The 15,689-nt window shown below is 33.8% G+C and overlaps 1 protein-coding gene across 1 annotated transcript; it reads right to left on the minus strand.

The window, feature by feature from the left end:
• Positions 1-6,091: 6,091 nt before the first annotated feature.
• Positions 6,092-15,136, minus strand: LOC110466630 (BTB/POZ domain-containing protein 19-like). Its single transcript, XM_021523263.1, has 7 exons — positions 14,980-15,136; positions 12,620-12,845; positions 10,725-10,778; positions 10,257-10,385; positions 9,297-9,428; positions 7,614-7,739; positions 6,092-7,135 (listed from the first exon to the last, which is right to left on the minus strand). The coding sequence occupies exons 1-7, from the start codon at positions 15,060-15,062 to the stop codon at positions 7,013-7,015; spliced, it is 873 nt and encodes a 290-aa protein (XP_021378938.1). The 5' UTR covers positions 15,063-15,136; the 3' UTR covers positions 6,092-7,012.
• Positions 15,137-15,689: the final 553 nt, after the last annotated feature.

Below are 15,689 nucleotides of genomic sequence, written 5' to 3' on the forward strand. Positions count from 1 at the left end.
TTGACCTAGATTTACGTGTCGGGTATTGTCGAAAAAGCAGAAGACTCTTATTACTCAGGAACTCTTGGTCTATTTCTCCTTATTTTTTTGTCAATATTTCTCCAGATAAATGATTAACTAGCTGATATTTTGTCCCAGTTTTATGGTTTTTGAGTTTAAATGACTGATTTGTTGACACTTTGGGGTATTCGCTAGTTTTTGACATTTAGGAATTTTAGTTATTTTCTTCATGGGAGTTAAAGCAAGCAATGTTAAAGCACGTCACCTACAAAATAAGTCCCTCAACAGCCTTTTGATATAAAAAAAAAGAAAAAAAGAACACAGAATCTTCAATTAAAAAAGTATTTCCTAAAGGATATTACCGTCTGAGTTATCTCCGAGTTCAGAATAAAGCACACTCCTTTACACCTTCGTTTTTATTGATTAGAACTTTAATCTATGGTATCTGACATTATTATACCTCTACTTATTTTACACTATACAAAAGTAACCACATAAAAAAGCTATTTCCCCTCTAACTGCATGCCAGGGAAATAGTTCGTCTGGAGGGGTGCGATGGTTTTGAAACTATTTCCCTCGGAAAATGCGGGAAATTGAGTGACGTTGTAGGCGGGGCCTGACCGAATATTGACCAATCAGCGCAATCGAATGACGTCGGCAATTTCAAGCCAGCGGAGCCGGTACTTTCTGGACCGACCTTCACCCCGCATTGTTGTTGACAGACGACAACAAAAATGGCGACCCCCAGGTTTTCTGTGTTGGACGAGAGCGAGTTGTCGGACATATTGGAGGCAAAAGACAGTTGGCTAATTTTCAAGCAAAAACTGTGATTTATTGTTTATTGTACATTTGATATCCTTCATTTCATGTTATTGCGAAAACTGTTTTTTCTTATGTTGATTCTCAAGAAAAATTTAGTTTTGTTAATAAAGTGTCCCTGTTGAAAATGTGTTGTCTAATAATATTTAGAATATTGTAAGGGAGTGTTTGTATCGGTATAATAAAACAGTTGAAGTATGGGTATTTCGGGATATAGCAAGTTTATGATCCCCCTCGTCCAGGACTATTTCTCTCGACTTCGCCTCGGGAAAAAGTCCTGGCCTCGGGGGATCATAAACTTGCTATATCCTCATACCCATACTTTAACTGTTAACTATTACCTTGCCAAAAGTTAGTCAGTGTAAGTATTTTTAAGCAGTTTTAGTTTGCAAAAATGCCTTCATGAAAAAAAAAAGTGTTGGCAAGTATGCTCTAAATAATAAACTTTCTATACATAGCAAAACAAAAAATAACTTAGAGGTATGAAACCACATGTGCATTGTACCTACGGTAATATCTCTCTCGAAAAGCAAAGGTTCCCAAATACGTAAGTGTTAACTGTTATGAACCATAATTTGGACTGTATAAAGTATTGTTGTGGAATTCGTAAAAACAGGTTACTAGTCAAGTTTAACAAAACAGCCTGGGTGGGGGTTGCATCATTGAGACATTTCATTGGTGTGGTAGACTATCCATGAAAGGGCTCAATGTGCAAGGTGGCGTTTTCTTGTCCCCTCACCTACTATAGTCATTAGGAGAATGGCATTGCATTTGATTATGAAATGCAGTCTATGGAACACCTTCTCAGGAGGGTGTTCAATACATGTATTGTAACATGTATTTTATGTTATGTCGTACATGTATTTTTATGTTATGTCGTTTTAATAAAAACGGCCATTTTCAATCATTATGTCTTTCTGGTTTTTATTGACTATCGTACTATTACATAGCTTGCTGCTTGACTGATAGGTGCGAACCATTCAACATAAATATATTTATCAATGATTTTGAGATATCAATTTTTGCTCTACGTCTACCATTCCCATAGACACAATGTTAAAATTTGCCGTAAAAATGTTTTTACCATTCAAAGAACCGGACAGTTATATAAATATCAGCAACAGAAGGGCTGGATAAATTTATAGTTCCGTGTCGAATTTTATCAAAATAGGACGAAAATGAATTGGAAAAATATATTGATATAGAACCTAATGGGAAAACAACGTAACGTAAGGTACGTAAGTGAAGATAGATGTACAGAAAGCTGTAGTTTGAGTTGATCAAATAGGATGATGTATCTCCCCTTTTCGACATGTAGATGTAAATGTATAAACCGCTTGTATGAGAATTCGAAAGTTCCTGATTGAATTCATCAGGTTCCACTGTACTTACTGTACACAGAAAAAAAAAAAAAAAAAAAAAAAAAAAAACAACAAGTGCGTAATAAATACAATACAATCTTCTGTTGGAATGTAATAGTATGTACAATGTTCTTGATACTGTAAACAGCAGCTTAAATCAAGCATCATCACGTTGAGGACTTTCGTAAAGGTCACTCCGCATAGCAGAATGTGTGAGATTATAGGCATGAATTTTAAGGTACACAACTAATAACATTTGTTCAGGAAAGACAGATTTCAAAAGGGAGCAAAAAAAAAGTGAATTTTAAAATGTATTTTACAATAAATGTCAAAAGAACAATTAAATATCAAAATTCATTTTCAATATTCACTAGCTGAAATTTAACAAATCCAAATGATTTCGAATTGTCACATTAGTGTTACTAACTAATGTACAATTTATGAAAAGTATTTTGTTATAAAATGCCCATACATCTGCGGATGGAAAATGACAGATCAAGCAATGATAAATATTTTTCACAAGGATACAACAAGTGATTAAGCAAACGCTTCTGCAAATGCTCACGTTTTGTATAAAGTAAATTAATGCGAAAATATTCACGCACGAATGTATAGGTTACGAAGATTACACATATATATGTGTAGGTCTCAAACCATTGCCAACGTGGTTATTTCCACACCACATCAGTTTAAAAGGTCAGAGGGCTTACAGTTATACAGGCCATAATCTCTCCTTTTCAGTATTCTACCTCCTGGACCTCAAGTAACACAAATATGTTGTCCTCATGTTACTGAAATTTTCGAGTGAAAATTCAATTACCAATTATAATAGGATTCTAATGAAAAAGTAATTTTAGTTCAATTTTATAAACTAATCAATAAATACGAAGATTTCGTCAAACATAATGATTTATTACAAATAATGTATTTCTGCAAAGTTGAGGTTTTTGTTGAATCTGTAAATTGCTGTGTTATATACACAGTACAAATATAGGACTGTTTCAGATCTAGCTTTGATATTTTAATATAAGCTGTATTTTGTTTTTAATAACACAGTAATTGATTGTCTCAGTATTCTGAACAGCTCATTATGCATTGTATAACTGGATTCAGTGTTTTCCTTATTATGGAGCAAGAATGGCGAGTTTAAGAGATTCCTTATATTTTCAATTATAATTCACATATTTATCATCTGGGACTAAAACTAGATTAAACCAATCATCAAGTTACTTTATATAAATTACACAGAAATAATTTGCTTTCACAAATTATTTTTTCACAAAAAAAGCCACATACTACAGAAAAGAAATTTGAGATATATTCCAATTTCCACCTTTCTGAAGGTAACCGAGGTTACAAACCTGGTGAAATCTCTCCAGGGCATTGGACAAATTAGCGAGAATTTGGGCTGTAAAAATAACCTTGGTGGGATCATATATCACAAAAGAATGGCACATAGATAAATATTTCAGCAGCACAGTAAACTACAGGTGATGAAAATCATCTCTCATCCCCACAGAGTGAGACGATGCTTATGCATACACAAATACACAAAGGAGCCTTGTTATTCTGGATCTACTAGTCCCGGAAAACGAGTCCCGGAAAACCGGTGTTCAGGAACTAATTTACTTTGAATTACATTTACTCATAATCCAAGAGAAAAACTACTCAATGCTTTTCCCCAGAGATAACATTTTTTTTTGCTTGCAAGGATTTGTTCAGCTCCTTAACCATCCTAATAGTGGTTCTTTTTTAAGCTTAATATTTTATTTGTTTATTTTTTAGATGTGAACAAGTTCAATGAGAGACAAAAAGATCAACTCTATCAAGATACAAAATCCTACTGGTACCTACTGGCTTTCTATGAGTAGTGCTTTACCTACTCAATATCTACACTCAAAGTGGTAGTCACGGAAACAGTTATCAAAGGAGTCATACAATATGACCAGCATTAAGATGATACATATTACATAACTCTTGATTTTGATAGTCGTAAATTGATTTTTTGGCCATAATATTTCACAGTAATTATCATAGAAAATAACAGTAAATATATGATAAAAAAATGAAATATTGACTTTCACACACGTCTTGCTAATACATGAAAATTTGGTGGCATATATATCATATAATAATAAAGCGTTGTTTTGCAAAGATCAGAAATCAACATTCGATAAAGGGAAGTAATCCGGAAGGTTCCCAAAAAATAACCCTGAAAAGATTATTGTTTTAAAGACAAGTAACATCTTCAAACAATTCAAAAAAAAGTTTAAGTTATATTTAGAAATTCTCAAATGTATACACTCCAGTTTTGGGTGGGAACTATTATTTAATTACATCCATTCACAATGAGAATGTTAAGGGCTCGATAAAAAAGAGTGATCTTACAATCTTACAATCTTACAAAGAGATAATTCTTAAAAGTTCCAAAATGTAATCGTACAAAAAAAGCACATTAACTAAAAATTGTATGTAAATATATATATTATACAAAACAAATGTAACAAACTGACTAACTAAATTGATAACAAACAGATTCAGTTGTTTAGGGCATGATCAGCTTAAGGATCTATACAACCTTACAAACATAATCAAAATAGTTCAACATTAAGAAACCTACAGATTTTCATATGTCAATAGTGATTTTGACTTGATTAAACCATACACCCCTGAAGACACATTTGAATTCTTCCAAATCAAAGGTTGGAATAGTTCATTCTGAAATTTCAGGGGTGAATGAGTTAATGACCTGATTTTGACTATGGCCCATATTTAATTTCTAAGGGAGATCATAATACAAATAACAGAAATAATATAAAAGGTAACATATGCCCTTAATGACAATTGTTAAAAAGATTTACTTGGATTGTTATTTATTTTCAATTACTTTATTACATGTTTTGAATTTGTTACAAGAACTACAAATTAAATTAAAGGTGTAGAGGAACTAAAATGTATATTTAAGTTAAAAACTGGAAATAATTTGTATTTTTCAGATGTGGAGGAATAACACAATACCAGAATTTTCTGTATGTGAATCATAAGCAGACCAGGCTCAAAACAACTGGACCAATAACGTTGCACAACAAACAGATGGCAGCAATAAAGCTCTAACAGACTACGATTATCAGGCCATTAGTGATTTAAGGAGGGGATTAGCATCACAATTCAGTGTCACTAAACAGGTGGTAACGTTGGGGTAATCATACTGCTTGGTAGACCGGCTACCAGCCCCTAGGTTTTTATGTAGAATTTGCCTGCTGCTTTTTACTACTAGCTTATCTCCCCCGAGTTTAAGAACTTAGAATCAGACATCCAAGTCATAACAATAGAGTGTTGTTTTTTTCTAAATAATTCAATATTCTAGAGACGGGGGCCAGTCTAACTAGTTGGGTTCCTGGTGGTTTAGCAAAATTGTGAGAACTTCACCTTTACAAGTAAATGTATAGGTGGTATTAGGCAACAGAGAATTATACTGTGCTAATTTGTATGTCTGGGTAGCATGGAGCAATTTGGGTAAAATGCAACATTACACAGCCATATGGAATTCAACTCCTGTCAAATGATGGTATTCTAATGTAGAGATATACTTGAAGGACCTGGGAAAGCAAAGGGTATTTCTAGGGAGATCATGTCAAATTAATTAGAAGTTGGATTTTAGGGTAAACAGGTTGACTACTCAAATTGATTGGAGTTGAGGGTATGTACTGGTCTTGGCTGATAAGAACACAATATACACTATAAGTAATGGTGATTACACAATCAATATACATGTATGTGGAACTTTGATTGGATATAATTTGTGTAAAATTATGATAAAATAACATCAATACATACAAAGCAAAGAATATGTATTTAAACTTTGATTTGTTAAGAAATTTTATTGAAAACACTTTATTTTTTATTTTTCCAAATGAATTTTAAAAAAGTGTGAACAATATATATATATATACTTTAGTCATTTAATCAAATTTATTAACATCAAAGTCTAAAGACATCTTCTTTATGCATCAAAAATATTGGCTATCACATTTCCTGGACAAATACACAACACTAGTTAACTTAAATATATTTTAGCTAAAAACCTTTCAGCTGAAACCTTCCAATTTTGATACGAGGCCCAAGACAAACAGAAGTTATCTCCCTCTAATACATATTCTTCAACGTTGTGGAGGCTTAAATTGATGAATTAAATGAGAGTAGAACAGTACAAAAACAGTTATCTAACTAATTAATAGTTTGAGTGGTAAAAACAGTCTTGTCTGTCAATGGGAAATATCAATTGTACTAATAGTTTAGAAAATAAAATGAATATACCAGTCTCTCAAAATTAATATCAGTAGAAAATTCTTGCAGAGGCATATTTAACATAAATTTAAATCTCTCTTTCTAGTAACTGAGGCACCATGAAAAACAGGAGATCAACAAACTTTCTTTGGCAAGATGCTTAATTTCCAGCCATGGAAGACTTACCACCAAGGTTGTTGTCTCTACACATAACAGCACCTCTTGATGTGTCGGATGAAAAGTCGAGAGGATCATACCCTGTCTTTCACACAGTGTAGTATCACACCCTGATTTTGCCCCCAACTGTGTACTTTAACGTTCTGGCAAGCTTTAAAATGAAAATGTAAGAGGAGCAAATGTTCTTTAAGGAAAGGAAATCTGCAGGATATCTTTGATATTCTATAAAACCATATTTGTTTTATTTTGCTGTACCTCTATAAAGTTTAAAGCTAACCAGACTGAATAAGAACCAGTCAATCAGGCATCATATAGATTATATATATGTAAATTCGAAAAAGCACTGTCATCATATATTCCTATATATTTCAGTGTGCCAGATATGAGTGGTGTTCACGGTTCATTGTACCAGACCTCTTCTTTTGAAGTGGATTTTCTGCATCAGGTTTCTTCATTGCATGAAATTTCCAGGCGTTATTAAAACATTCAACCTGGCAAAGATAAAAAAAATGAAATAAAGACATTACACAAAAAGAGTAATGTCAAAATCATGTCAAATTGTGTGTGTGCAGTCACACTTTAGATTTTAATTTTACTGTGAAAAAAACTTCATAGAAAAATTGGTAAACTTCAGTGCTATATTCTTCCTATTTGAAATAAATATTTCTCTGAAAAGCATTTTTTACAAAATAGATTAAGAAGTGTGCATAAAAACAATGGTGTTTAATATTAATACAATTCTTCATATATATGATCTCGGATAAAGACAATATAGTAATAAATTTTGCATGTACATACATGGGATCCCTTCAAAAAAACATTTTCATATTTTTTTCATGTATTTTTATTATTCTAATAAACAATAAGATAAACAAAATATTTCATGTCATTCTTGTTATGTCTTACAAATTGAATATCTTAATAATAACAAAGTGGAATCCATTGTAATTTCTCCTTTTGTCTACTCACAGGTACGAGGTTGTCTTTCTTGTTGTCTTTCTCCATTTCCTCAATCTCCGATGACGCCAACAGAGCCAATCTTACTTTGGAGACCACTTTACGTGCCACGTCACTTACAGACTTGTTTAATACGACCTGTGTATTACGATAAACCAATCAAATAATGTCACTCATAACCAATGGCAACATTAATGAATAATTTCAAAACAAACAATATTGATGTCTTACTTCTAGAAAATGCATGTTTCTATAAGCACCCTTTCCCTAGTCTACCGGTAATTTGCTGATATAAATATTTCAGGCATTTGTTTTAATAAAACATAAAGCCAACATATCCATGACATTGTTTGATATATTATAAATAAGATTTACAGCTGATATGACATGGCTGGGAGATACAGATCATGTTTACAGCTGATATGACATGGCTGGGAGATACATATTATGTTTACAGCTGCTATGACATGGCTGGGTGATACATATTATGTTTACAGGTGATATGACAAGGCTGGGTGATACTGGTCATGCTTACAGCTGATATGACATGGCTGGGCGATATTGGTCATGTTCACAGCTGATATGACATGGCTGGGTGATACAGGTTATGTTTACAGCTGATATGACATGGTTGGGTGATACTGGTCATGTTTACAACTGCTATGACATGGCTGGCTGATACAGATCATGTTTACAGCTAATATTACAAGGCTGGGCGATACAGATTATGTTTACAGCTGATATGACAAGGCTGGGTGATACAGATTATGTTTACAGCTGATATGACATGGCTGGGTGATACAGATCATGTTTACAGCTGATATGACATGGCTGGGTGATAAAGATAATGCTTACAGCTGATATACCATGGCTGGGTGATACAGATAATGTTTACAGGTGATATGACATGGCTGGGTGATACTGGTCATGTTTACAGCTGATATGACATGGCTGGGTGATACAGATAATGCTTACAGCTGATATGACATGGCTGGGTGATACAGATAATGTTTACAGGTGATATGACATGGCTGGGTGATACTGGTCATGCTCACAGCTGATATGACATGGCTGGGTGATATAGATCATGTTTACAGCTGATATGACATTGCTGGGTGATACAGATTATGTTTACAGGTGATATGACATGGCTGGGTGATACTGGTCATGCTCACAGCTGATATGACATGGCTGGGTGATATATATCATGTTTACAGCTGATATGACATTGCTGGGTGATACAGATTATGTTTACAGCTGATATGGCATGGCTGGGTGGTACTGGTCATGCTCACAGCTGATATGACGTTGCTGGATGATACAGATAATGCTTACAGCTGATATGACATGGCTGGGTTATACAGATCATGTTTACAACTGCTATGACATGGCTGGCAAATACAGATCATGATTACAGCTGATATGACATGGTTGAATTGTAAAAATAAGACTATAACAGCTGACGTGTTTGGGTGATATGACATTGTTGGTTGATATGACATGTTTTGATGATATGACACGTTAGGTGATATGACATGTTTTGATGACATGACATAGTTGTTTGATATGACATGGTTGATAGTTAAGGGATATAGAGAAGACTCACAGTTAAGACTTACAGATGATACAGGATGATCAGGTGAAAGAAGTGAGACTTATGCTTTGACACTGAAATATGATAGAGATAAGACTTACAGCATTTACAGTGACCCAGTCCTTTACAAAGTTGAAGATATCCATCTCATCCAGCTGTAGACCATCACTCATTAAAAGTTCCATCAAGGCGTCCTCAGATAGCTCCTGGAAACCTTTGGACTTGAACACATTCTACAACAGAAACCAGTCAGAAATGAAGGCAAGTATCAGTTTTGTAGGAACTTACCTGTCACCCTCGAAACATATCTGTTATGTTCTCATTCATATTTATCTTACCAAATGAATATGCCCCCATTGTTATGATAAATGGATTGTATTGACACACTTAGATCTCTTTTTTATACATTTATGGAGGTCCACTGGAAATAGGTCCAATATGTGATCTTTTATGCTCTTATGGGATTTTGGTTTGATTTTAATTGGTTTAGGGTCCTCTTAAAAGGTCATTTAAGAACATGCCTCCATGTGTGTAATGTTTGCGTGTAATGCGTGCTGGAAGATGGTCTGTTTGTGTATTTGCCTCCTTGCAAATAACATGGATCTGATGCCGACTTGAGAGTGCTACCTCTCTGAAATACCATGCCAAAGGTACCCAGCACATTTATTACACCTCGTCACAATATACTGACAACAGGTTAACAAGTTGTTACTACTGCCCTAAATGCTGAACGTTTTAGCAGGCAATACAACATTTTACTACCATTTTTTAAGGACTTTCATTACCCATGTTTTGTTTCAATATTTTCTGTAGTGTTAATGTAGCTCTTCCTTACTTTATGTGGCATGTGACCCATGTTACATCCCCCTGACCTCTATAGTGTCGCCTTTGACACTTAATCCTTAGCCTACAATGTGACCCCTGACACCTGTGTGTTTGGCTATGAAGAGAATAGTGTGGTCAAATAACTTCTGACTATATGTGACCCACAACCACTCTCATGTGACCCCTGACCTATGTAATGTGACCCCTGACCTCTGTAATATGACCTTGACCCTTACCTCTGTGTGTTCATCTATGAAGACTATGGTGTGATCCCGAAGCTCCTCTTGGCTGTACGTGACTGCGGCTTGAAGACATTCTGGGGCATTTTGCACACTCAAGTTCTCCACCAAGAACTCTGAGGATAGCTGGGGATGGAGTGACATAGAATGACTTTCATACCTGTATAAACAATCTTATCGATTCTTTTAAAGTGCAGAATTTGACAGAAAGTGTTCAATTTGAATCAATTGGTATTATGAAGAGAACACAGGAGATAAAACCTTGATTGCAGAGAAACAAGAAAGCATCATTAAGACCAGAAAAGACTGATTTGAAAAAACTTTGAAAACACCTTACAAAAACATTTATCTTAATCCTTTCATACTTGGATGTATATACATGTTCTGTACTAAGAAGATAAAAACAAGGTAGCAGATTTTATTCACTCATCAAAATCTGCCTTCTGGCCAGAGTATTATACTCACTCTTCTGAGCTCATCCAATCCATATTCCAATGAGGTTGCCAATATATCAATTGCCTGAAAGGTAAGAAAATAATTTTTAATTGTAAATTTTTCAAAATCTTATAAAAAGACTTCAGCAGATAAACATTTAAGACTATAATAACTGGCTATTTCTTCAAAGATCTTACCAACCAAAGTTACTAAGCATAATTAAACAGTACCTTACTACCGTCAATCACATATTTTCCCTTTAATTTACAAATTAACCGTAATACCCTGGTAAAATCAGAGACCCTTTTTTTCAAAGAAGTCAGTAATTAAGTTTGTTGAAGGCATGGGATGGTTGGATAAGGATGGAGGTCAAATACAGTAGTGAAAGGGTGAATAAATGTATGTCCATTCATGAAATGTATGTGATACACACTTATATTCAATAATGATAGATTAAGAATACATAAATAACATCAGGTACACATCAGAGTTAAGGGTAACAGGTACTAAACAAAATTGGTGACTAAAGAACACAGACATAATGTACCATTTAAGTAAATTAATACTTCAGTAAAACTGACGACTAAATTTACTGCTCAAAAAAATCTTTTAGAATTACAGGCAATGTGTACATTCAATATTTTACTAGTAAAATTTGTATAACAATTACACTGTAAAAATATTTTATGTGGATCTAAATTATTTTCCTTTATTTATATGATTAGAATTGAACACTACATATGATATTCAAAACTTGAATGTTGAATTCCAAAATCTCATCCTCATATAAAAACATGGCTAAGCTTGACAGTTTTATAACTGCATGAGCTCTGTAATAATTTTTGTACCTGAAAATCATTCTTTCATTCAAATATTTTATTTTCAATATTTCCCAAAATATTTCCCAATAATATCTTAAAATACCAAACCAATTAAGGCTCTCCCAGAAGCAAAGCAGAGTTATCACAGTTTTATAAAACATTACCAACCCAGTAACACTGTTTTAGTAGTAACCTCCAGTTAATTTCAATCCATGTCTCCATCAGCAAATTAAGTTAAATGCCCACCGCTGGCACCAAATTTCTATACACATATACCATTTGGTTACCATTACACACTGATTTTTATCATTCGAAGCATGTTTGTTCTGTAATCCCTGTTAAACCAGGACACCATCAAAGATCTTAATTGCAAACCCAAATTTGAACCATATACAACTTCTTGTAAGTCTGTGAATCCATACAAAATTAAAGCTCCAGAACTGGTTACATTGACTTGGAACCTAAACCCTTGATCTCACCAAAACCTCCTCCCTGATTAGCAGGTATTTGTATCCCAAACTCACAGCAAACCTCCCACAGATAAGTTTTCAGAACTACTGAAACCTTGACTACGGGGCCAGCTAGACCATTCTCTAGACTTGGAGCTTTCCACAAACCAGGAGGGGTGAGCGTACCCACATCTGTAAATGACCCACCATGGAAACTCAAGTTATGCTGTGGAAACAAGCACATGATCATTTGGTCTCTTCTATATTGAAAAGGTAAATCATTATTTAACAATTATACTACTCCTTTACTGAAAAATTCTTGACTGTGACTAACAATTATCACACCTACCATTGACAACAACAGCAATTATACCAATGACAGTGACAATGATGATGATGATGATGATGTGAAAATGATGCTTTAAGGGGATTCCTGAAAGTGGAATTCCAGATGTTTGAAAGAAAAGGGCCCAAATAAGGGGTCTTAAGTAAACGTTCAAGGTTCTAGAAAAATCATTCAACATGAAATACAATCAACAGGTTGGTGTAATTAAGACAGGTCTGGGCCACTGGGATTCCATAATAGTTTGGCTACTGCTTTCCATCTCCACACTGATCAGTGGTGAGATCTGTCAAATCATTACTTATTACTTACTATTTTAGGTGTCAGTGTAACACAGTTTGTGTATAGGAATTCCAGCATGGCAAGGAATACATCAGGTGACATGTCAGACAGGACGAATGGCACTTCGCGATCGCCACTGGCGCCACGCTGGGACTGGTCAGCGAACATTGCCTTAAACACTGCACACCTGGCCGACAAGATTGCCCGGTGGGCATATATTGGCTTTCTGTTTGGTCCAATCAAAAATTTAATATCGCTGGAAAAAAATAAAGCATTTTATTTTGGTATTATGAATTTATGTTATAAAAAGTGCAGCCAATCAGATAATACTTGTAATACCTAAAATGTCCAAATTTTACCACATTAACTTCTCTTCTGGACAAACGTTAATGTTAACAAGCACTTTCAGCACCCATGATCCGTCAATGAAGCTAACACACAATTATACTCATTCTCTGGATCATCCAGCACAGTTCTGGGGACACATGTCAGATATCTGTTTCACATTAGCCAATCAGTGCATTTGTTATCCCGGATGAGTTAAAAAGAGGTAGAGTCTTATTACCATTTGTTATAATGCTGATCTGGGACAAAAGATACCAAACTTATTTCTTAATAAATGTACCTAGCAGATCAACACACATATATATCCAACATAGGACAGAAATTATTAATTTGTCCATATAAAACATGTATATGTTTTAGAGGTCAATATTTTCCAACGCCTCTGCTATGGGATTGAACCCAGGGACCACTGATTTACTTTAAATGAGATAATAAGTGTTGAGATGGAAAGAAGTTTTACTATTTCTCCTCTGGAAAACTTGTCAAGGTTTTTTTAACCAGTTCCAATAATATTAAGCTCATGAATTATTGAAGTATTGATTGATTTCAGTAAGTGTTGGGAATCGGTTGAGATTTCAACATCGATGATTGGATATAATCGGTTAGTGTCAACCGATCAATTTTCGGATTATTAATCGGTTAGCCTACCGTTACATAATCCTTAAAAAAATATTACTTTTTTTTTAACAATAGCATGGCTTTTCCTTTTATTAATACTACTAATGAAATTTCAACTTTGAAGCAAACCCTTACACTTTTCTTTTGCAATTAATTATGTTTTAATAGCATGATTCACGGGTAAGATGTTATAGTTAAGAGTAAAATGACATAGAACTCCCGTTCTCTCTTAGTGAAAATGAAAGAAGAACTTGCACTTCCAGTTTTGAAAACAATCATCGATGTTGGCATCTCATAATCGATTGTCGGGAATTGGTTGCCTTTCCGATTAGATATCGATTATAATCGATCATCAGTACAACACTAATTTCAGTATTGTAGTTACATGCAGACTGTCCAAACCTAAAATTAAATTGGCCTGGTAGAATCAAAGATGCTAAAAGAGCAATAGCAGTTAGGGAGAGAACTGTCATATATATGAAATTTGAAAAAGTATAAATGATTTATATTAAGGCAAACTCTTGACATTAGACATAAGTTTAAACACAGGTAGGTTTCATTTTGGCTATTTTTGCATAACAAGGGTAAATACTATGTTGAAATTATAATTTTATATTTACAAGTTAACAGATCAAACTGTTCAATTGTCAATATACTCAATATATAGTAATTTATCCAACAGTATAATTGTATAATTACCATATTTCAGCATTTTCATTTCATATCTTCATCTGTTATATCGTTTATAATCCTAATTATCACAGGAGTCTGACGTTTTATCAATATATAAGTACAACAATCTGTATTTAAAAATATACCCTGTATACCATAAAAAAACATTATTTTTTTTATAGTATACAGGGTATTTTTTATATATACAGATTGTTATACTTATATTGATTAAACGTCAGACTCCTGTGCTTATTATATTTGATGTATACTACATGTATTACATCTTAAAATGGAAATTTGGAATCAAAATTAACTAAATTACCTAGGTAATTAAAATTATTTAAGATATACCAATCTTAAACACAATATTGTGTGGGCAAATTGAGAATGTACTGTTTAAACCCATTATAATAAAGGTCCATGAGGTCATTTTCCTTACAGACAAAACAATGGACCCATTGTTTAACTACTATGAGAATATAATAGTATATTGTAGAAAACATGAGGTCAAATAAAGAAACAAAAGTCTACATAAATTAGAAGAAAAATATTTATATAATATTTGGGAACCAATATTGTATATATTCTGATACAGGGAATAGTGATAGTATTTTAAATCCGTCTAATAAAGTATAAGTATTTTCAGTTATTTCCCCGTGGTACAGGTTAGTACCGTATGATACACCTGTGTGACAGGTAAACCCGAGACAGGTGTCATGTACGGTAACTTTGCCATATATAACATTTTTACATACCTGTGTTCTTTGTTATTTACAAGTTTCTTCATCTGGACCGCAAAGTCCAAGATTTGTCCCTTCATAACCTTTTCACCTGCCATCTTTACAAGTTGCAGACACCGAACAGTCAGTGATGGAGGTTCGTTTTCGTTTGTTGTCAAGCACCTGCTACACAGTTTACTCAAACAGGTAGGTAAAGGTGCGTCAACCGAACCACTAAGTAATAGCGGAAGTAGCCAATTATTTTGACACCGGAAAGTTATCAAAAAACATGATTGAAAAGTGAATTATAAAAACGATACACAAAGCAAATCATGTTCTCTTTCATGTAAATAATAATAATAATGATATATCTAGCATTGAATTGTTAAGTTGGAACACACAAAAATCTCATCATAACTCGAGTTATCGCTCTTGGACTAGTAAAATATTTCGGTAATGAAAATATTAGTCACATGGTTCAGCTATGGACCGAGAAAAAACATTCAAGTTTTAAAGAAAGAAATATATATTTGATTGGAAAGATGCTCTGGCACAATTTTTCTTTTCTTTCTGTTCTATTTTCACTTTGTACGCTGTTTTTGACACGTGATATCATGGACTCCTGCAAGCATGTGAACAAATCATCAGGTTTTAGTATTTCATGAATACATGTATTAACAACATTTTTTTTCAAAACTATGAAATAACTACTTGTTAGCCTAACCACCCTATGAAAAGAGGTCGCA

This window comes from Mizuhopecten yessoensis, unplaced genomic scaffold (genome assembly GCF_002113885.1).
Source record: "Mizuhopecten yessoensis strain PY_sf001 unplaced genomic scaffold, ASM211388v2 scaffold11139, whole genome shotgun sequence".
NCBI lineage: Eukaryota > Metazoa > Mollusca > Bivalvia > Pectinida > Pectinidae > Mizuhopecten > Mizuhopecten yessoensis.